This window comes from Terrapene carolina, unplaced genomic scaffold (genome assembly GCF_002925995.2).
Source record: "Terrapene carolina triunguis isolate 2854851 unplaced genomic scaffold, T_m_triunguis-2.0 Scaffold148, whole genome shotgun sequence".
In the NCBI taxonomy this organism is placed as follows: domain Eukaryota; kingdom Metazoa; phylum Chordata; order Testudines; family Emydidae; genus Terrapene; species Terrapene triunguis.
This window is the reverse complement of record NW_020664499.1, coordinates 4,528,733-4,553,898: the sequence shown is the minus strand read 5'-3', so window position 1 is coordinate 4,553,898 and position 25,166 is coordinate 4,528,733. Positions and strand designations below refer to the sequence as shown.

At 37.8% G+C, this 25,166-nt stretch overlaps 1 protein-coding gene across 2 annotated transcripts in view; it reads right to left on the bottom strand.

The window, feature by feature from the left end:
- The window catches only part of LOC113406893 (calcium-activated potassium channel subunit alpha-1), a 911,445-nt gene that overhangs the window by 240,052 nt on the left and 646,227 nt on the right, over nucleotides 1-25,166 (bottom strand). For both annotated transcript variants that reach the window (XM_026653744.1, XM_026653746.1), the window contains exons 6-7: nucleotides 10,015-10,090; nucleotides 2,924-2,999 (exon numbers count right to left, since the gene is read on the bottom strand). In XM_026653744.1, the coding sequence (XP_026509529.1) occupies nucleotides 2,924-2,999; nucleotides 10,015-10,090 (152 nt within the window). The remainder of the gene's footprint in view (nucleotides 1-2,923; nucleotides 3,000-10,014; nucleotides 10,091-25,166) is intronic.

Below are 25,166 nucleotides of genomic sequence, written 5' to 3'. Positions count from 1 at the left end.
CTATGAGACTGGAATTGCCATGCTAGATCAGACATGAGGTCTATCTAGTTCAGCATCCTTTCTCTGACAGTGACCAGTAACAACTTAGTTTGACTATAAAGACTGGTTCCAGTCTAAAATTCATCAAGGAACAAATTTTCAAAAGGATCCCTGAAGTGAACCTGCAATGCTAGTAAGTGCATTAATCTATGCAATCAAAACTCTGGGAGAATTCTGTGCATGCTCAAGTGATAGTCTCCTTTATTCAATTCATGCATAAGTACATGCAGACAGATAGAAGCACTTGAAAATATTTGGGCAAAATTTAAAAGGCACCTAATTGAAAAGTTGTCTCTTAAAATTCTGAATATTGAAATAAACAAAACAATTAAAAAAATAAGCTTGTCATTTTTAACCATTCCTCCTAAGCTTCCTGAGCACTTCAGGCTACAAGAATGGGAAGAAAGCAGAGTGACTTTATCTTGTTTCTGAACGGTAAATAAAATGCTTTCAAATTCCAAACAAGGCATCACAGAGATCTGTGTTTAAAATTACTATAGAGCAGAGATTCCCAAACTGTGATCTATGAATCACTTGCTGGTAGTCCTAGGAGAACTGGCGGTTCCATGGGTCTGCTCCCACACCCCTCTTATTTTCCAGCTCTTAAATTTTATTAAAAAGCAGCTAAAATACAGTAAGTAATTTCCAGATTTTATTTCCCCATGTAGCCAGTTATTGCAGTAACCACAGGGATGATATGTGATTATGAATGGGAAGGAAAATATCCTTATGATAATCTTTCCATAAGATGCGGTCCACATTATGAAATTATAAAGTTGAGAAACCCCTGCAGTAGAATTGGACCACCTGCACTAAAAAGCATGCAAAGAAAGTGTGAAAAACACTGAAACAGAATATCAACGATTATTAAACTTTTAAAAACCTGCTTCTCAAATCTAGAAAAATAATACCTGAACTACTAATAAATAATTAATAACAACGCATAGCACAATTATAACATGTTTTGGCCATCTCCGGCCAACATAACATCTCCCGCCAGCATAACGCCAGTGTGGACAGCGCTGAGGTCTCTGTAACTTGCATCCTTCAGGGGGTGTCTTTTTCACACCCCGGAGCAACATAAGTTAGATTGACTTAAGCGGTAGTGTAGACCTACCCTGAGTCTGGTCTTTTGAAGTCTATGATGATGCTTGTATCACAAAAGTCACAGAGGAGTATATTTGTGATATGAGAGAGACAAGGTGGGTGAGAATATATTTCATTGGACCAACTGCAGTTGGGGAGAGACATAGGTGCTGACTTTTATTTTTCCCCACGGGTGCTCTACCACCACTCCACCCTAAGGCCCCACCCCAACTTTGCCCCTTCCCCCAAGGCCCCACCCTCTCTTCATCTCTTCCCACACTAGCTCCGCTCCCTCCCCTGAGTCCCAGCCCTCGCTCCGCCTCTTCCCACTCTGCCCCTTCCCCGAGGTCCCCACTCTCCCACTGCTCCTTTATCTCCATCCTAACCCAATCCCCTCCCTGAGCTGCCGATCAAGCTGTTTGGCGGTGCTGCTGATCAGCCGTGCCCCAGATTAGCTGATTAGGGGCACTGCCAAACAGCTGTAGCTGGTGGGTGCTGAGCACCCACAATTTTTTTTCCATGGATGCTCCAGCCCCGGAGCAACCATGGAGTCAGCGCCTATGGTGAAAGAGACAAGCATCTTTTGAAAGTATTGTGCAGATTTCCTTTGAGGAAGAGGTCTGATAAGTCAGATACAGAGCGATCGCTTTTTGAAGTGTTCACCCACAAGTGCGAGGATGTTTTTGTCTTTTATCATTTTCCTGTGTGATATAGGTGTTAGAAATGTAAGTCATCAACAGAAATAAGGACATTATAGGGCATTCCAATTTTGAAATGGTATATACGATATGAATATTTTCTTAGCGTGGAAAACAGACATTTGGACAAATGACTACCTTCCATAATTAAAAGATCAAGGATCTAATTTTAACCACATGTACACTAATGTAAATTCAGAATAATTCAATTGAAGTCAATGAAGTTACTCCAGACTTACACTGATGTAACTGAAATCAGAATCTGGCCCGAAATCTGTTGTTGCATAGATTGATGCTACTAACAACCTGATATCTTATTGACCTTGAGTTAGGCAAAATTATCTGCCACGTAATGTACATCTAAAGTCATATTAAATTGTATTTACAAAATATAATTGACAGTAAACAATTCATTTCAAAACTTCTATTGCTTTTTTAACTTTTAAAATCCAGATTAATGCCATTACTTTACAACTGAGATCTTTTTTAATTATAGAAGTGTTTAAGACATACAGCTAATCAATACTGAATAAGAGTTTAAACCATCAAATGTAGATAATATTTTTGTCGCAGTGAAAGTGATATGATTTTTTTTTTAAAAATGAATAAGGCAGAGAACTAATCTCTAAGAACCCTACTCTAAAATGTTAGTAAATCAGATTAATTCTTCTGAAAATACAGAACTGCTTTTTTGGCGAAGCCATGTGTTTCCCAGGATGGCCATTCTTAGAAACAGGGTGTCATTATCATTTATGCTGTACCAGCCTTTTTTGACAAGTACTCTTGGTAATTATTAAGGAAATATTGCCACCTAGTGGTAGGATGTGATTATTAAAAGAGTTCTATTAAAATCCAAGTCCCAGACTTACGTAACTATTACTGAACCTAAACAGGGAGGTTAATGAAGTGAATATTACTTACTGTTCAGAATTAGTTTTGGGTACAAGGCTGGAATGTCAGGCAGCTGTGATGCCTTTCTTTATTGTTCTTTGTAACAGTGTCAAGGGATTATCCTAAGCAAGGTAATTTCAGGTAATAAAGCAGCACAGAGGAGCTGATCCATGAAAAAAACCTGATGAAGTATTTTCAAGTATACTTACCAAATGTATGAACCCAGCTGCTGTCAGCCATGTGCTGATAAATATAGAGCACAGATTCACCAGCTTGATGGAATTACTGCACAAACAAACAAATATATATTATATTCTACAGGTAAGTTGTAACAGGAACACAAGTTATATAAACACACTTTTTAATGAGTATCTGTACACAGAAAGAGAGTTTACTGTGTATATACTTTAGGCCTGAAGTTCCTCATATAGATTTTTGTGGGAACAGGAGCAGGCGCTGTCTGGGAATTTAAAAAATACTGAAAAAATATATGCAAAAAAACATTATTACATAGCTTGCAATGTCTGCTTTCACAGATTTTAAACGGTTTTATATGAAGCTTTTGTGAAGCTATTAAATAGAATGAATGATATTTTAGAAAAGTTCTAAGAGATTTGATCATGATCAAATAGGAGATACCACAGGCCTAAAACATCCATTCTTTCTCTATTGTCACATTACCATTTCCTTTCTTTATTCCTCTTTCCCGCTTTTTTCCTCTGCTTATTTCTATTTGGATTCTGAATAGCAATTAGTTCAGCATAAATACTTTGGGCCGGATTCTCAGCTGGTGTAGATCCAAAGAACTCACGGGAGCTACATCAATTTACATTATCTTGGAAACAGACCTTTTATACTTATAACATGTATTTGTACATCTCTGTTTTTTTCCCAATCTATTTCATTTTTTCTGCTTGGTGTGTTTCTTCAGTATGCTTTTTGCTTTTAGCCCCATCTCTGCAGAGACCTTATATATTGTGAGCAGCCCCATTCATGAAAAATGCATTTACTGAGTTCAATGGAATAGCTCATTGCGTATAAAGTTAAACACCTGTGTAAATCGTTGCGGGATTGAGATTTTATCCTGCACATATGGAAAATAATCAATGAATAGATTATTGCAGTTAATCTGTAGGCGCTATATTCTGACTGGTAAATTTGGAGCTATGCTGTCATGGGAATTAGGATAATGTAAGAGTGTTAGGTCTCCATGTGAATGTCCCGCCCCCTTTGTGGGAAGAGGGGAGGCATTCTCCTTCTGCAAGAGGATGATGAAACTTGCAGTGTACTGGTGCTTCTGTGGGTTTTCCCCATATACACTATGATTTTGCAACACATTGCTGGTGAAAACACTTCCTTGTATGAAGGAATAAAAGCAAGAAGGTCAATTTGCTATCTTTTGTGAGATTATTTTATTCATTATTCTTGAGCATTCAAATGGTCAGTAGGTATGCGCGAACATATTTGTTAATCCTGAAAGTTCCACCTATTTTTGTGCATGGTTTATCCCAAAATTTGTACCAGAAAATGCATTATTAATTATTTTTCTGTTTAAAAAGTTTCAATCATCCAGCCAGAGAGTAGAAACAATACCACGTGACTCAGGTGATGGATTGCACATTCTGAATAAGGACTAGTTGATGTGAATGCATAGCATAAACTTTCTTAATATTATTTGACTAAATGTTTGGAAGTATCAAATACATGAATAGATATCAGGATCAGTTAGAGAACAATATGCAAATAGGAAAAAGGGTTAAATAGCAATGAATATTATTATATATTACAAATGATTTGACCACATCTACTCTTGATATTAGTAGTTCAGCTAACATCAAGCTAAAACTTTACATAAAGTATCAGATAAGATACTTTTCCTTTTTATAAACACACAAAAATGTTATGAATCCATAGAGTCCATGTTGCTGTAATTCAATCTCATTTTCAGCTAATAACAATCCCCCAGCTAATAAGCAAGCCTAATTGTAATGCTTTGATTTTAAATACTCTGGAAGTGTTTTGGAAAACTTTATTAGTGGCTGCAGTAATCTAGGTTGGAAGATGTTCTTGTGTAGGAAGTATTTTTTCCTAAAGCTTTTACAGACTGATACATCATGGCCCTGACCCTTCAGTCCCCTCTGGATGTGTATTTGCATGTCTTTGAATGTTTATGGGATCAGAACCCAGGTCTGTAGCTATACTGGGTCTTGAGCGATAGAAGGTAGACAAGGAGGAGAATATGGTGTTTTTTAATTGTCCAATCATACATAATTTGGGGCTAAATTGTAGCTATTAAAGGCACAGCTTCATTAGGGGGGAAAAAGGAGTTGTGGATGTGGCAATGCACTAATGATAGTGGCCAGATGTGGTAAAGATTAGGCTTCCAAATTAAATAATGTTTACATTTACAGTTCATACATAAGACCCCATTTTGCAAATTACTCTGTACAGATGAACCTCTGCAGCCACACTGGAGTCAAGTTACTTTGCCCCAGATGTTTTTTTCTAAAAGATATTCTTTAGTTCAAACCAGAATTCAGCTTTGGCCCATGTGACTCTCAGGGCCCTACAGGTAGTATATATATTCTGTGGATGTGGCCTGCATAACACACAGAGAGCTGCATGTGCAGCCCACAATGGTAAATAGGTTGAGAACCTCTGGGGTAAGGTTTGATTTTTACACTTATTTATAAATATATTTTTATACACCTGTTTTTTGTTTTATAATTAAATTAAAAAGGCTCTTCTTAAAGAAAAGAGGGTGCAAGTACTGTTAGTGTTTTTTATTTTAAGAGTAACCTTCACACTGGTAGAAGATAATGGATTAAAAAAATGTGATTTACTGATCCATCAAATGCTTGTCATTCAGTTTGCTAAGTACAGTCATATTCAGCTGTCCGAACGTCTTTGAGCAATACATACTCTGAAATAGACTGACACCCCAATCCAGCATGCGGATAACTAAGTACGCCAGTTGTCCCACTGGAGTAGGTAAATGGTTAACATATTATATCATATCATATCCTATTGGTGGTTACATTTGATCATAACATAGGATTCAAACCTCTGTGTCCTTAGATTAGACCAAAAGGCATCATTCAGAAGGATACAGTGCTTCGTTATCAAAGTCTGAATATTGCTCATCCATGAATTTCAGGGGGGGAAAGCTTCTCAATAATGCAATAATATGTCAATCAGTCTCCAGGTGCTATCTTTATTTTTATATATAGATATATAAAAATAAATAAATGGTATTAAAGCACTACTTTGATTCTTCTTGAGGTCTATTTTATTTTTTACATGTTTATTCATAATTGTACCTTGTCTGTCCTTTATGAAATACCCCCATCTTTCTGCCAGAGACTAAATATAGATGAAAGATTAGTCACAAACATTTTCCTGCTCTTTAAGCTCTTTCCAACATCTGTGCAAAATCCCTTATTGTGAGGCTTACCTAAAGCCCTGTACTTCTATTGAAACCTTGTATAAAACGGTGAAGGGAAAAAACTAACTATATTCAATCTTCTAAAACATGGGAGAAAAAAAATTAACAATTCTGAAAAAGATATATTACATTTCATAGGTAAGTACATAAACTTTAAATTAGTAAGGGCCATGGTTAGCCTCCTAGAGGTTCAGTTTACACAAGTAGGCTGTAAACTCTTTCTGCATCCATAGAGGGTCTGCTAAAGAACAGTTAGGCATTTTTTAAATGGTCTGATAATTACACAACACCCAACAACTACCTGTTTAATATACTCCCTTTCCATTTGTAAAGTGTTCTAGCTGCTTCCTGTGGATCACAGTATTATGAATGGCCCTTCTGCTGATGGTATGAATGAGATTTGTTCCTTTAATCCGAGTCCTTCAATTGCTACATTCACTCAGCATCTCTCTTTGACTTTGTATTATAGAAAATAAAACCTTGCAGGCAGTAATTTTAATTTAGGGGTTAAAGTCAATAATATTTTCCAAGGGAGGGGAATTCTCTTCCTTCCCAGCAAGACCAGATATTACATGCACTGTCTTTGCACATGAGATAGAGAAGAAGGGATGTGCTGCATAACCCATCAGTATTACACCATACTTGTCAATAGATGTTGCTGCTGAACATACAACATACTAAAATGGTCCCTTATGTTATTTGTTTAGAGCATTCTTCACACAAGCATGGATCACTTAAGAGAGGAATATGAAATAATACATTCAGAATTGTTTAAATAATCCAAAGAGTTAATGTTTAAAATATAATTATTTCAGTGTTGATAATGATAAATTGTATTTATTATTGCAGCTGAACATTTCAGGCTCTATCCTGAGCCTTCTGATATTTGGCTTGCCTTGCAAATCAGCTGCTATGTGTGCATGCATTTCCCATTGGCTTCAACAGTATTTGGCCTTCATATTCAGATATGAACAACAATATTTTAAAATGTCTACAGAAGCATAATACAGGATCCTACAATGTTTTACAGCTCTCTCTATCCAGGAGACACTTCACCTGTGGCTGAAGTGAAGTCATCTGCATGATAGAATGCAGCAGCTGTTTTACAGCATACAGTTCTAAATCACAGTTTAGGGCAGAAAGTGAGGAACACCTCTGTATATAACAAACTTCTGTTAGAATTTATGTAGGCAGAATGTATTTAATCAAAAAAGGAATTTAGTGAATTAACTGAGTTAACTGTTCTAACTCTTGCAAAAGTGCTAAAGGATGATTAGTAACCACAAGTGGTCAGCACCTTGGTTTTACATCTCATCTGAAAGATTATAATACAAAAATATTATGAAAAGCTTTCTTTTTCCACATTTGATTTTATTTACAGAATAATTTTGATATATAGCACCTATGAGCATCGCTGATGGAAATAGTGTTTGTTGGTGCTGGCTAGAATTCCACACAATTTTTGTATGTATGGCCTATCACAATGGGCTTTAATGCTAGGTGTGTCCGGTTACAAGTTATACTTAAGTGCATGATTAGCACATTTTGTTCCATTATGAATTATTCTTAATGCTTATCAGATACATATTCCTCCCTCTTTCTTTTTCTGTTTTTAGGTTATGGGGTTAATTTTGCACATTGTATCCATTTAAAAACACCACCACCAACAATAAAGCTTCCAGGTCTAATTTCAGGTCTAGTAGAACTGAAGGCAACTGCATTGAAGTCAATAAAATAATACCCATTCATTGCAGTTTGGCCCACAAATTTTATACAATGATACTTTTTGGACACCAGTAGTATTTTATACTATTAAATTGTCTTTAGGTTTATTAAATGAGACATGAGATATCAGATGTGCCTGATTACTGCATGCTCAAGAATAGGGTGGGACACATGAAACAATTTATTTTGAGGCCTTTGATGATTTTTAAATTAAAAGAATTGTTTAGTGATAAACCAGTTTGGGTTAATCAACTGAGTAAAACTGAAAGGCAGCCACATAAGTAAGCTGGATTTGAAGGGCTTTATAGTAGTAATCAGAACAGGAGATTTACGAATGCTTGCATATTCATGTAAATAATTACAAAGATGATGAGCATCTAATTTGGGAGGAAAGTTTGGCACCAGACAAATGTTGTTATGAACAAAGGGGTCAAGTCCTAAGCCAGCTTTAAATGGAACACATTTAATTAATGCATCTCCCCTTCACTTACTGTTCTGGAGCCTTAAAATTCCACCACTCCTGAAGGGGATTTGAACCTTTATCCAAAGCCTACTGAAGTCATTGCGAGTCCTTCTACTGACTTCAGTGTACTTTGGATAAGATTCTTTGTGTTCTGCAAGGAGATTTTAATACACTGAGTTTCTGTAACAATTAAACTTTCTCTCTGCAGGACCAGTGGCATTTTAAGGCTACAGGACTGAGTTTCTCTGTGTGTTTATTAAACTAGTTTCATTATTTTAAGAAGAAAAACTACATTGGCTACATGCTCACACAGTTCCAGGCAGATCTTAAGCCAATTCCAGAGTCATTTAGGATCTCTTTCAATATGAAAGGTTGACTAATGAGAACAGTTTTAAGGTTTTAAAGGGTTGCAGAGCCTGCTGGTTGTCATGAACCTGTGCACATCTGAAGGGTCTATTTACTCAACAACAGTAGGGTGATTTACATGGGTTCATTGCTCATTAAGGGTAATAAACTCCACCTGAGTTACACACCCTCAAATATGTGATGATGAATCAATAGGGAAAGAGAAGGGGGATTTTAAAGTGGAACTGAACTTCTAGTATTTAAAAATAATTACTAGAACATTAGTTCAATATTTTAGCTGGTGTATTTTAATGCATGTTAAAAAGTTTGCTGCTGTGAAACATGGCACAGTCCCTTTGGTGCTTCAAGGTGATTAACTAATGCGCATAGTAGTAGCTAATGTGCATTCTGCTTCCCATACCAAGTATGTTCAGCCACACAAAAGCAGTTAAAATGAGAACAACACAGTTGTTAACTGAAGTATTTTAAACATCCTTCTAAAGGAACGCTTATGACAATGAATGGAATGAGATATCCAGAGTGGAAAATCAATGTAAAAAATGTTTTTGAAATCTAAGATTTTCATAATGATGAAGAACCATAATGATTATCTCTAAACTGCCATCTCCCTGTTGGGTGTTTTGTTGGGCAAGTTATTTCTAATTTAATGAGACAATAAAGTAGGGATCCAAAATGAGGAAGGATGGATTATTTAATCAATGTGTAGATCTATCACTCTGCCTTTACATTTATAATCACTCAGTCCCTTGAATATTACAGGTATAAAAATGTATCAAGTGAAATATCAACAGATGATATCAAAGAGACATTTAAATTGATAAACCATTCACCAGAAATACAGGATGGAATGGGAATTTAGAAAACAAGAGATGGCTATATATTTGTATGAGAAATAAGACCATATATTAGGAGGCACTTAGTTCACCAATGCAGCAGGTTCACCAATGAAACTAGTCACCAATCACACTAATAATCACATTTACTAAAAGATGGAATAGCTGCATGGATGAGGCTCAAACATGACTTGACTCATGAATGTGTCTTAGAGTCTAGTGTCTTTGATGAAACTTACATCAGGGAAAAAAGTCAAAAGGGGTGTGTGTGTGTGTGTGTGTGCGCGCGCGCGCGTGTGTGTGTGTGTGTGTACATATATATAAAAAATTTGCGTTTTGGTGTGTGCTATTCAAACCATAACTTCCATTCATTCTAATGGCATTATGAAAGGAGAAATTACCTCTGACTATGACTATAAACTGGAGAAGACAGACTACAGACAGGTTAAGTAGGTATTAAAGTCTTACCTTGTTTTTAGGATATTCAGAAACTGCAAAATTTCTGAAAACTGTATCAGTCTAAGGGCTCTTAAAAATCTTAAACCTGCATAAAAAGAGAATCAGACATAACTCCAGTGCATAGTGACCCATACTGTTATAACATCCGACTTACAATGGTAACAATCAATGAAATCAATGGTATGTAGCATACAGAATGTCAAATACCTTTGAAGTGTTCTTCCATATTTAATAGTCCCAAGATCTTGACCAGCTTTTTTCAGTTTAATTTAGATCTGTTTCTATACCCTACCAGAAATGCATACTTCAAGTATTAAGTTATGGTGTGGGAAATTTAAACAGCTATGATTACCTCAGAGCTAAGAAGAAAAAACTTTACTTAGCCTCAGTTGGTAGTCTTAGTGCCCATATTCCTCTCTTCTAGAATGGCTTACTATTGCAAATATAGATATATAGATACTCCTGAAAGCTCACAACTCCCCCAGTGCTTAGCAAAAACTAAGAGATTATGGGCAAGAGATCTGATAACCTGATTTTTGAAGAAAAAAAAAAACCCAGACAGTGGATAGGCCTGATTAAATTGGTAATTCTTAATGACGTAAAATCTTTTATTAGGTTATAATGCTCCATATCCCCACCCCAAACTCTAAAACTTCAGACAGGGATATGTAGTTACCATGTACTGTGGCTTTAAAAAAGGTAAAACTACTGCATTTGCCTTCAAGCAGGTTACAATTACAGTAAATGACTGAACTTTGGTTCTTAGAAAAATAATATTTATAAAGAGATAGCACTGAGTTGTTGAAATCAGGTTGCTTGGATAGCAATTCTCAGACAGCTGCAGGGCCAGACAGAGAGAGCGAGCGAGAGAGCAAGAGAAAATACCATAAAAGATTAAAGGCTTAAATTACTGAGAGACTTATGCTGGTACTAAACAATTTTGCTGCAGATCTTTGGCATATGAGTAAAGGTACATTGTGTATTTTATATATACAGCTTATAAAGTTAAAAAGAAGGCTTTTGAGGATTTTTTTTTTTTTAACTGCACAGTAGGGCCAAGAGTTACATAAAAATTGCTTAATATGGTAGCTTGACCGCTAGGGTTGGGCCTAGGGCAACGTCAACTCATGCATCCTCCTTACTGACATTTTTAATTTAGTAACAACTAATAATCTCATTTAGCACATATACAGCACTTTCTATTTTCAAAGTGCTAACTAAGGATACAATGCTACAAAAACTTAACCACATGTACAACTTGACTCATAGCAGTTGACTCCAGTGGGACTGCTCACAAAAGTGAAATTATACATGTGTTTGCAGAGTTAATTTCACAACACGCCAGTGAGGTAGTTACATATTATTATTCTTATCGTCATCATTATTTCCAAGTGATGCAAAGCAGTCTTAACGAGGTTGAAGATCTTATGTGTAAAATGGGCATAATAATACTTCACTGAGTACTTTACAAGGGTATTGTGAGAATTAATCAAGATTTGTAGAGTCACCTGAGATCTAGATTAAAAAAAAAACCAATACAAAACTGCTCGATATTACTAAATTTTCCACATGATCCCAATTATCGAGTCAGTAGTTTAGGAACAGGTAACAAGAAAGCTAAGCTATATTATCCTGTTTCAAAAGAAAAGTCTGCTTCTTGGAGACAAAAATAACCAAAAGCTGCTAAGAAGGCTGGGAAAGGTTATGGTTAGCTCCAAAATCTCTATTTCCAACTCCTCACAGTGATTTTTACCTATTTTAAATGGTCAGACAAACGAGGCACAACACACCAAGGAGCAAATGGTTACAGTAAATTGTTTGCTGCAGCTGAAAAATCATTAGCAGTGAGGTTCTACAATTGCTATAGCCTACATCATTTTAAAAATGTTCCTTCAGGGAATAATACTTGAAAAAGAAAGTGAATGGGTTAGAGGCCAGTTTACTTAAAAACAGCACTGCTCAGGGTGACACAACCCTTGCATCTTTTTCATGAAGCCGTCTTTTTTGCGCAGTTATCAGTTTATTGCCAAGGTGAGTCTTTTAAAATGAAGGTGAAGCATCAAATCCCAGAAACTATATAGCATGTGCCATGAATGATATCCAAAGATGGTGAATGGGGATGCGGTAAAAATAACACTATCATCATATTTCCTCATCTGTGGACCTGAACCTAAAACACTAAAACAAACTTTTCAGAAGGTTCTGAAATACCTGTTTAGCTTCCTCAACTAACGTTTATTTTTCATGCATCGCTGCACATCCAAACGGAAGCCAGGACAGGAAGTGCCATCATAATAAAAAGGCAGACTATCCTACATGTATTACTACCCTGACTGGAATCACGGAGGGAATTTTACAGCAACCTGCTCTGACAACATTTCCAGCTAATGCTTTCTGGAATTAATAGGTACACGTATTAAGGACAAGCAAGGACAAGCACGTCTTTTCAGTGCCCTTCTGAATGGAACCCAAAGCTTTATACCTGTATTACTACTAGTGCTCCCAATTTATGCTGTTTATTTCTCTTGATTTTTACAGAAGTTAATTGCTGATATTTTAGGAGAAAAAATACGTGTTATAAATATTCAAACATTTTTTTGAATTATATAAAAAACTGCCTTCCTCTGAAACCCTGCACATTTGGTGAAAGTTTGGGACCCACCATTCAAACTGAGTTGGGACATCATCATTTTCCTTGGATAAAATTCCCCTACATGAAGCACATTTAATCAGAACAATTTAGGGAGGCTAAATACATCCTCCAAAATGGAACCAAACCACAGGCCTATAGTGAAACACCCCTGTTGACCCTTGATGCCTGATATTGGAAGGTTTATGCTGATGTTTAAACTAAAATTTATATGTTAGGAAAAGCGAATATGCTTAAAAATGTTAATATTAAAGCTCTAACGCAAGAAGTGAAAAACAAAATGTATAAATAGTGGAAATAGACTTTGCAATAAATTTGAGGCCTAATGGAGGCTAGCAGTTAGCCTGAGGCCTAAATTCTTCACATAGTGCTTGACCTAGAATTATAAGATTTAACAATACATATCTTGTGATAAACAAGTAAGCAGCAAAGGAACTGTTGACCTGTGACCCCTGACTTATCTTGGAAGGTTTATGCTTAAAATCAAACTATAATCTAAATATTAGGGAAAGTTAAAATGCTTAAAGATGTTGATAATAAAAATAATTAAAGCTGTAATGCAAGTAAGGAAAACAAATGTAAAATTACAGTTATAGGCTTTACAAAAGTATGAGACCTACATACTGTAGTTGTTAGCCTATAGTGCTTGTCCTAAGGTTATAAGATTTTGTGATAAACAAGAAAACCACAGAAGGGCATTTTACACTTGAAATAATGGATTTTGGGGGGATTTTTGGTAAACGTATTAATGTGTTGGAAATATTGGGAAATTTATGACGCAAGTATCTTATGCTAGCAAACGGAACTTTAATTATGGTTCCCTGGAATGACAAACATGGGCAGAAGGCTGAGACCTAAATCAAATATGGTCCTGGATGTGTGTGTGTGGGGGGGGGGGGTAAGGAAAAGGATACAAAAATACAGTCAGACCAGCCTCTGGTTGGGACACTGGGATGACAGGATGGTGGAAATCTGGAACATCATTCCCACTTACTTTTCCTAACATCTTTCCCTTCTCTGATGCTTCTGGATGGTCTTCAGAAGGTTGTGACTATGCATAATGGTGACTGTTTCCCTAGACTTATTTTACTTGCATGTATTTAAGTACTATAGTCCTCATGTCTGTGTGTGATTCACCAAACTCATCTTCTATAATACATTTACATAGCCACCTGAGTAAACGAACCTGTTATTAGTGATTTGTGCATCTTGCACTCTAAATTAATCAAAGGCTACAGAACAGACTAAGCTTAAAATGATAGAGTTTTATGGGCTTTTGGAATATATATCCATGGAACAAACCCACATTTACATGTCAAAACCATTGTGAAATGCATTGACATAAATTGGTCATACCAGCCGGAATCCCAACATTGGTCTCCCAGAATACCAAACATGGGAAGGGGACTGAGACTTAATCAAATATGGTCCCAGACATGTGTGGGTGTAAGAGAAAGGTGTATAGAAGAGTTCTATGCCCAGTCCTTAGTTGGGACATCACGATGACAGGACAGTGGAAACCTTATTGTCACTCCCATTTACAGTGCTTCTCCAGTTACTATTCTTTCCATCTTCATTCCAAATGATCTCCATAAGGTTGTGAGTATGCACAATGCAGGGCATTGTTTTGCTACACTTATCTTTATTTTTCTTTGCTTATAATTATACTTGCACCCTTGAATTTCAGTACTAAATAAAGTCTTCATGTCTCTACATACATAAAAACATAACCTATGAGAGAAGATTGAAAATGGCCCTTGAGGAATTCCACCAGGATTTCAACAATTTCCACCCCACATCAACCTCAGCCTGGACCAGTCCACACAAGAGATCCACTTCCTGGACACTACAGTGCAAATAAGTGATGGTCACATAAACACCATCCTGTACCGAAAACCTGCTGACCGCTATACTTACCTACATGCCTCCAGCTTTCATCCAGACCACATCACATGATCCACAGTCTACAGCTAAGCTCTAAGATACAACCGCATTTGCTCCAATCCCTCAGACAGAAACAAACACCTACAGGAGCTCTATCAAGTGTTCTTAAAACTACAATACCCACCTGCTGAAGTGAAGAAACAGATTGACAGAGCCAAAAGAGTACACAGAAGTCACCTACTACAGGACAGGCCCAACAAAGAAAGTAACAGAACGCCACTAGCTGTCACCTTCAGCCCCCACCTAAAACCTCTCCAGTGCATCATCAAGGATCTACAACCTATCCTGAAGGACGATCCCTCACTCTCACAGACCTTGGGAGACAGGCCAGTCCTCGCTTACAGACAGCCCCCCAACCTGAAGCAAATACTCACCAGCAACTACACACCACATAACAAAAACACTATCCCAGGAACCTGTCCCTGCAACAAACCCCGTTGCCAACTCTGTCCACATATCTATTCAAGGGACACCATCATAGGATCTAACCACATCAGCCACACCATCAGGGGCTCGTTCAGCTGCACATCTACCAATGTGATATATGCCATCATGTGCCAGCAATGCCCCTCTGCCATGTATATTGGCCAAACTGGACAGTCTCTACGCAAAAGAATAAATGGACACAAATCTGACGTCAAGAATTATAACATTAAAAAACCAGTCAGAGAACACTTCAGTCTCCCTGGTCACTCAATAATAGACTTGAAAGTGGCAATTCTTCAACAAAAAAACTTCAAAAACCGACTCCAATGAGAAACTGCAGAACTGAAATTAATTTGCAAACTGGACACCACAAATTAGGCCTGAATAAAGACTGGGAGTGGATGGGTCACTACAAAAACTAATTTCCCCATGCTAATTTCCCCCTACTGTTACTCACACCTTCTTGTCAACTTTTGTAGTAGTAATCAGGGTGGCCCATTTCAAAAGTGATTTTTCCTCCTGTTGATAATAGCCCACTTCCACTTTAACTGAATTGTCTCATTAGAACTGACCGCCTACTTGGTAAGGCAACTCCCATCTTTTCATGTACTGTGTGTGTGTGTGTGTGTGTGTGTGTGTGTATATATATATCTATATATCTATAGATATATAGATATAGATATAGATATATATCTATATCTATCTATCTATATATATATCTATATATATCTGCCTACTGTATTTTCCACTCCATGCATCTGATGAAGTGGGTTTTAGCCCATGAAAGCTTATGCCCAAATAAATTTGTTAGTCTCTAAGATGCCAAAAGTACTCCTCATTGTTTTTGAAAAAAATGGGTTTGTTTAGTTTGGAGAAGACTGAGAGGGGACACATGGTGAGAGTTTTCAAGTACATAAAAGGTTGTTACAAGGAGGAAGGAGAAAAATTATTCTCCTTAACCTCTGAAAATGGGACAAGAAGCAATGGGCTGAAATTGCAGCAAGGACATTTTAAGATGGACATTAGGAAAAACTTCCTAACTGTTACAGTGGTTAAGCACAGGAATAAATTATTCAGGGAAGTTGTGGAATCTCTGTCATTGGAGATTTTAAAGAGCAGGTTAGACAAACACCTGTCAGGGATGGTCTAGATAATACTTAGTCCTGCCATGAGTACAAAGGACTGGAGTAGATGACCTCTCCAGGTCCCTTCCAATCCTAGGATTTTATGATTCACCAATCTTATATCCTTCACCAAACATTAAAGTGGACACCTGAGTAAAAGAACCTCTTATTAGTGACTTTTGGATTTTGACCCCAAATGTATCACAGCCCCCCACACCAATGGTCACAACTATAGCCTATGTGCTAGAAGAGTGACTGAAATCTGCTTCACTTGCTGTGTTCATCTGCTTCACTTGCACTGAGTGTTAGGGCTGCTGGATCCATGGAATCATTTCTAATGAACCTGCTGGCTCACTTCTGGGCATTTTGTTAATTCTTCAGTGAACATCCAACCAGTTGAATGCTCTATAATCCCTCCAGAATAGGAAAAGGAAGTACTGCCAGAGTCAGAGGGCCCTGGCTCAGGAGGGAGCAGGAGCAGAAGGTTGGAGGCAGCATCCTGGGAGCTGACTATGGTGAGAAGACTGGACAGTTTGGGAGCTGGGACTGAAGGGCTGACAGCTGGGCTGGGAAGCAGCCTTTTGCTGGTAAATGGGCCAGCAGCAGTCACAACAGATGGGTACTCAGGAATGGCCTGTAAACAAGAGTAGCTGTGCAAATCAGTCTGAACAAGATCGACAAAAGTACTGAACTCTGGCAGGGACATCTGCAGGCCTCTGGGAGAGGGAATGATTGCCTCTGGGAGAGGGGTGGCCTGGAGTCAGCAATCCTGACAGTAGGCTGGGGGAGCCCCACCTGCCCACTCCCATGAGAGGCTGAGCTAGGAACTGTTGGTGCATCTTGTGTTTGTACCTTAAAGTCTACAATAACAGCAACATTTATTTCTGGTAGCTTTTAATGAAACAACTGTTTGTCATCATCAGACTCTGTGAGTGTTTATGGGGACCTACCTAGGCCTACAGCCTGAAGGACCTAGTGCTGGAAACACCTAGAGCACTTACCTCAGAGCATGTAGAACCAAACATAGACAGGTCTTGCATACCCCAGCACTCAAAATGACTCCCTGCAGTGGGGATGGTTACACTGGATCCAGAGGGTGTGCAAATAACTCATCATGGGGCTGAAATGGATTGGAGGACCATCCCTGGCTGCTCTGCATTAGAGTGAATTTCACCCCTTGATAGTAGAATTAACTAGTTGAACTGAGACCAAAGAAAAAGGGGAAATCCCATTCTTAAATGACTACTGTTGAAAGGGGTGTATGTGTGTAAATGTGTTTTGGGATGTAAAGCATTTGAGCATTAACTGCTCTATCCTGTGCAGTAAATAACATGCATTTGGAAAGACTGAAGTAATTCAGAGGTTTCAATCCTTTCTTCAAATAGACTTCAAAGAGCAGCTGCTGGAAATGAACTTTAAGAGGCAGACTCAGATTAAATGAGTTTGCCATGAGTAGATGATTGTCAGTATGATCTTGTGCTTAGCAAGGAGATGATGAACAGACTGAGTACGCCCTCAAGGGAGAGCCCATAGACCACTTCATTCTGCTGCTGTATTAATGACATGCCAAAAGCGTGCTCACTATCAAAGATGCTTCTTTGAGAGAGGACATGGTAATCCTTTATTCACCCTGATCAGTCTGCCATAGTACCGAGACTGTTGTCAGAAACAAAATGAGCTGAATTACTCAGTAGCTTGATAAAAAAATCAGCTTAGTATCAGTCCAGGCCCAGCAAAACCTGTTCTGCTTACATTTGGTTTAATTTGCTGATAAGTCTAATTTAAGTCACTGTAATAGGTGCATACAAAAACTCCATGAACTGCCACTCAGCTCTGAAAAATAACTGCATAAAACTAGTAACATGATGCTCCCTATTTATTGTCTCTTACTGATCCCATGTCAAATTCTCTCAGTTGATAGTTAAAAAGATGACTTCTCTGTCAGCCCTACAAATGCACCAGGGATCTGAAATTCAAGCCATGTTCTTTATGGCTTGTACATCAACAGTAATAAAGATTCTGTAATAGGGACTTATTGTTAACAATACTTCTGAAGGTGTAACAAACAGAAAGGAATCTATCTTGCTCTCCCACAGCCGTATCAGCTCTGCATATAACAACAGGAATTTTTGTGGCTCTACCTAGCGAAAACTATCTGGGAAATTATTCTGTCTGTGTAGTGATGCATTATCTTATTACTTCATAATATGGAATAACTGCTAAATTGCCTTGTTTGTATGATAAATAATCTCTATATATTCTGTTTAGGTCAAATCACTATTTATTTCAGTAAACTCCATTCTGATTTCAGATTGATTCTGTGCATCAGATATTTAATTTGGATCCTGCTCCTGCCTGGTTAAGTTAATGACTCAAATCATCCAGAAGAGCACTCCAAATGCTTTCCTTTGAATTCATTCTCCTTTATTCAAGTGATGAATTTTATGTTGGAGTCTTCTACATGTGAGCTGACTTGAGCAGAAACATAGGGTATCTACTGCAATATAATTTGTGATTAATCTTTCCCTACCTTTAAAAAAATATATATCCAAAAACTGCCTCTCTTATCTAGAGAACACAATGAATAAAGCCTATAGTCTAATAGTGTAGATTTACTCCAGAAAGTGACTCTGTTAAACTGGCATTTTCTTACTCAACACATCTGTTCTCTATGTGTAATCATAGTGATCTCTGCTTCCTTTAGTGACTAAACTAAGTCTTTATGATTTTCACAACTCCCAACCCTGCAGATCCAACACAAAAGAGAGAATGAACTGGATTCTACTCCTTCTTGTGCACCATTAAGAGGATTCTTTACATTAGAAAAGTTGCACTGGTTAACTAAACTGAATTTAAATCCATCTAGTTAAAACTGTGCAAACTCCTAATATTGACACATTTAAACTGGTGTAATCCTCACTTCAACTGCTTTGATTAAATTGATAATTTACTGACACAAGCTAACTTGATTTAAACAAGGGTTAAACCAGTTTAAGTATGTTTACATCTGCACAGGTTTAACTAGATCAATGGATAATGATCAATCAGTACAATTTCTGATACAGACAAGCCCTATACTCCAAGCAATTCCACATGCGCCAAATTATTGACCACAAGGGGGTTGTACATATGTCACTCGGGGCATATTTTGACCTTCAGAACTTTTACAATAGCATGACGGTGATGATGTGCAGATGGAAAGAACCCAGCTTGACTTGCAGATCCCAGGATGAACATGCAGGGCTGATAGCCAGAAATAAACATTGTTTGAGTTGTAAACTGAGCACAGAAATCACAGATCTGCAATAAACATGGAACTCCACAATGCCACTTTACAAAGAGAACCACACTTCAAGACACAAAACACATACAATAATAAAAACCCTCCTCTTGGATGAGGGATTTGTACCCCCTGGGTAGGGTTTTACCCAACAGCCTTTCAGTCCTGCAGCTACTGTATATCTCATTGGAAGTTCTAAAACAGGTGATGGCTGCAGGATTAGGCTACCAGGGGACACCAACTGTAAAGTGGACTACTGAGGTGTTTTTGCAGGCTCTTCCCAGCTGGAGGTATGTCCAGGGCAGAGTTAATAGATTCATCCATTTTTAGGGAAGAAGGGACCATTGTGATAATCAGGCCAGACTTTCAGTACTTCCTGCATGAAGTCCAATAACATCTGGATTCAGTTCTACCTAATTCCTCATTTGGGCACCTAGTATATCACATGAATACTTTCTTACTGTAGACTGAAGTGATACTTGCATAGCTAACCGGGTGGTTGTGAGGATTAACCAGTTGTTTGCAGAGAGTTTTGAAGGTATAAAGCACTATGTGAGTGCTACATTCTATTATTTTTATTGGATGGGTATGTATTTACACACAATGTGTGGTGGATTCATGGGGTTGAGGGAAGGACTATATTTTAGTTTAGAAAAATTAGGTATTTGCATGTTACATGTTTTTAAAAAGGTTGTTCAGGAGTTAGACTGGTGCTTTTAATACAATGAAGTGAATAAAAACCAATTATGAATTAAATATTCTAAGTAATAAGAAATGCAGCTATCCTGGCCTACATCTTCAAAAGTGTCCAATGATTTTGATTGCCCAATTCAGGACACCTTAAAGGAGCCTGATTTTCAGAGGGCAGGTGCTTTTTTTTTTTTTACCTCTTCCCCTGAAAATCAGGGCCCTTCAAATTATCTGAAGTTGGGAACCCAAAAACCAAGGCAACAAAATCACTAGGCACCTTAAAATTCAAGCCACTAATCTCTCAAACTGATTACTAAAATACACATTTGGAAAGTAGACACTGGAGGCCAAATTTCCAAAGAAACCCGAAACAGTCTCTAACTGTACACAAGCCATCAATGGCAGGTGTAAGGGATGGAAATCAGACATCCAGTTGTTAGATTTGTACAAAATTACAGGCCTTTAAAAAAAACTGGCCATAAGTAAAGTTTTCAATCTCCAGAACTGACATGGGAGAATTCTCTTTTTTCTGATCGGAGATACACACTTCACTTATTTGCTTAGAGGTTGAGCTCCGGTCCCACTAAGCCATTCATTTCAGTGAAGTCCCAGGCACTCAAGTTTTCATCAGTGATATGTCCAGTGTGCTTGGAAACTGAATTGCTGCATCACAAACGGACTGCTTCAAAGTCCACTGAAGCCAATGGGAGTCTGTCAATTGATTTCAGTGCATGACAGATCAAACCTCATAAAGGCCCCTTCCTGTGAGAGGTGAATACTCAACACCCCATTGATTTCTGCATTTTTGCTTGAGAGCTGGAAGGCAGTTACATTAAAATAGAAAATGCATGGCTGATATGCAAAGTGGTTTCAGTAGCAAAGAAAAATACGTTTGCCCCAGAAAGTTTACTTGCAAAACAAACAGCGTAAATTTAAGTCTTAGTCTCCATTAAATTTCTAAAAGATGCAGTAACTACATTCTCCACATGTCATTCAAGCACTGATGCAATCTGCTCTACAAAATTAATGATTTCAAGCGGATTAGTAAACAGCATCAATCAGGATTACTCAAAGGTTACAAATCCCAACAAAGGGAACTCCTCTTCAGCATCAATGTAATTTGCAAAGGAGAACACAGGGAAATCGCCACAGATAAACTATTCATTGGCATAAAAAACGTGTCAGGGGACTTTAAAAAGCCACAATTGGGAGTGGGGTGCCTAATTCCCCCTGATTTTCCCATGTTCTGCAGGTAAAATACCCATTTATTTCAGTGGGATTTTGTCTGTATGTAGATTGCAGGCTTAGTCATGAAATTATTTTCCATCAAGGCACTGCATTTTCCCTTTTTCATGCTTTTTTTTTTTTTTTTTTTTTGTAGTTTGAATGATCGTTTTCCAAATATATTGGGACACACTATTTACTTCAGACCACAGCATCAAGGCCTTGGCATAACACTTCCATTTCCTGCTTCCCACACTTTGAGGAGCTTCACAACTGAGTTGTTCCTTCAGTATAATCTAAGCTTCCTCCAGAAGTTTTTGTGTTTGTGATTTTTTAACTATATGGTTATTAGTGTTCTCACAAGGTTTGCCATTTTATTTCTGACACTGGTCAAATACTAAAAATCCAGTTATGCTCTTATTCATCAAAAGAATTACATATTTTTCCAATATTTGACCAGCTCTAGAATAAGCCAAATAATATCTTCAGTGAAATTAATTAATCATCAAATATATTAACCAATGACTAATTCTATCCTTTCTGGGAAACCAGATATGATCTGGTCTGATAATTATATAACACAATGACCATGAACCTCAGAGACTAGCCTCCCTCTGGGTAATGAGCTTTTCCAGGATGCAAAGCTTCTAGATAGGTTCCCCAATCCTGAATCTCCCACCTTGCTATGTAGAATCACATAGGATCCTCCCTGGAGGATCCGGGTCAAAAAGAGAACAGAGAACTGTGATATGGAGAAAAAGGCACAATAAAGTGGGGGTATGTACGCCCAGGGTCTGCTCTTGCATGGGAGCAAAGATGGAACTAACAACAACAAAAGCAATAAGAAGATAGACCCAGAATATTTTGCTTATACTTCTCTGCTTGGCAGTGTTGTATAAGTTTATAACAATCCAGAGCTTTACAGAGCGTGGAAAAATTGGATCAAGGGCATTAGATAGTTTTAAATCTGCAAAGGTTGGACATCAGTGTTTTCAGGTGGTGCAGCACAAAATTTTTCTTTATTAAAGCTCTCTGCTGCACACATCTGAAGTCTTCTTTCCCCACACTCACACCCATTAAAACAATAAGGGCAATTTTAATAATAACCAGAATAATTGCCAAATAACTCCCTTATTGTAGAATATTATATCCTGTCTCTAAACAGTTTGGGAGTGCATTAAAAGTCATTTTCAGATGAACACTTAACCCCTTTACAGACAGCATTTTACATCTCATCCGGAAATGCATATTGCATAATGGGCCTTTAAGAAGGGTATTTCTGTTGGAAGCTAACTAAAATCTGTAGCCTTGCAAATGCACTACTTGAAGTTAAAAAATTTACCATAAAAAGCTTCTCCTTAGGGAAGGATTATATTAGCACCATGTGCAGGATCACAGAAAAATCATCCAGAGTTTTCAAGCAGAAAGTTTAAGGTTAGAGCTGGACCTTACCCCAGTAGGCGCCGACCCTATAACAAGACACCAAGGAGTGTCGAAAACTGTGTTGTTCCTCCTTTTCAGGGACACTATGTCCAGCTTTGACCCGGTATCCATTTTGGAACAGTTCTCCTAGAGACTTTTTACGCCGCCTGGTTGTTCTGTAAGTCTCAGTCCGAGTGCCCCCAGTGGGGTTGTGGTAGACTAATATCTTGCTGGGTATCATGACTACGAAGCTTCAGGATCAGTAAAGGCTGAGCGTAGACAAAACTGTATTCCACTCTCCATTCACAGCATGCCCTGATAGCAAAGATAAGTATATCTTTACCCTTCCTTTTTCTAATTCAGTACCAAATGGGAGAGACTGATGAGAAAAGTTCTTTCTTTAATACCACTTCTATCTGGAAGCAGATCAGTTTTGTTAGTCAGAAGATAATGCAAGATTCTCCTTTTCACGTTGTCACCAAAAAGCAACTCAACATGTCACTGCCATCGTTGCTTGCATGAAACAAACCGAATGAATCCCTACTCCACCCAAATTCACCCCTCTAAAAATACACAGGAAACATCACCAAGTGCAAAGCCAAATCACAGTGGCAGGAAGGCAGGCAGGCAGGCAGTGCAGATGCTCATCCGATCTGTGATGTACTAGAGCTTAAAAGCCAACTTCTATCTGGATATTACTACATAAGCTTCTTTCAGACACACCAAGGAAGAATAAATGGAGAAACCCCTCACACTGAAATCCACAAGGCTGCCGCTTCCCAGATGGAAAGAACAGTTTGCCCTGGTAGAAGAAGGGAGACATTTGGACCAAATGCCTTAGAGGCATAGATTGTTATTCCAATTGTTCCTTTGACTGCATTACATGTCTCGTCTTCTGGTTAAAGCTTGTATACTGAAGGTAAGGGTCACATAATCAGCCAACTCTTACAGGATTTTGCTCCAATGAAATGAAAAAAACCAAACAAACCCGACCTTCAACTAATCCTGAATTAATGACAACTATAATACTGAATAAAAAAATTGTCTTTAACTGTAAAGCAAGAGTACTGGAAACAGGCAGCATTAGCTCTCACAGGCAGATTTGTTGTTGTGGATGGTCACAAAAGGGGATTTTTGTTCAACTTGGCTCCCACCTACTGTGCTTAGCTTAAAAAAATGCCTCTTTAAAATATTACTAACTTGTGATCTTACTTCCTTACCATTTTCCAGAAATTCCTTCAAGCTGCTGTGACTTTACAAACCATTGATATCATAAAGTGTGCTTTCTTAAACTATCTTTTCATTGTGAATATGACATACGGAAACACTTGGTCTTTGTCCAGAAGAATCTGTATACGTGGTATTTCAAATTCTTTGCATGCAAAAGATGCCATAAATACCTATGTGCCATAAAGAACTATATGCTTGTATGCCATAAGGATTGATGTGTGCATAATAATACCCAACACTATGCATTTACAATGCAGTATATAGCATTTCCAATCTGAAGATCTCAAAGCACATCAGAAACATGTTGGTACAGAACCATTGTCCCAATTTTATAAACAGGGAAAATGGACCACAGAGATACTAAGAGACCTGCACAAGGTTACACAGTGAGCCAGTGGGAAAACCAATAGTTCTGACTCCCAGATGTTCTACACAACGCTACTATACATGGCTAAGTCATGTTCCCACTGGAGACAATGGCAAAGCTCCACTGACACTAATGGGAACAGACTTGGGCCCTTTAAATATATTCAAATATGTGGGCAATTGGAACAATCCCATTCAGAACTGGAAGGATTTTACAAAAGGCAATCTTTAACAGTGTTACTGATCGCACCTAGCATAGGGTCAAACTGCAAGAACTTTATACTATTTACAGTATGTTTTTTGTTTTCTGTTTGCATTTCAATCAGCTTGGGAAACAAAATTAGTCTGTTATGAAACCTAAACCTATTATTATTGGACTTTATATTGCATTTAGATCATAACATTTTGGAAGTAGAGCCCATGTGTCTTCTGAGCCATATAAAGCTCTGAGCACAGTACTTAAGTAAGAGCAACAAACAAGTCTCTTATTTAAATTACAGAATCTACGGTTTGGCCCTTCATAATTTGGCAGTGTCCCTTTAATTTCCTCAGCTTTATAGTACAAACTGGAGGGACTGATTATACTCAGATCTGTACTGATCTCCCCCACCCCTCCATAGTCTGCTAAATCTTACTTGTAGAGCAAAAGCTGAAAACATGAATTAAGTGATAAAAATAGGAAATAATCCAAAAAAAAAAAAAAAAAAAAGCCTGCTCCACATGTTAAAATCATGAATTTGAACTACGTGTTGGCAGGATGATGACATATGGTGTTGGATTCCAACATTCAGTGCCAGACGAACGT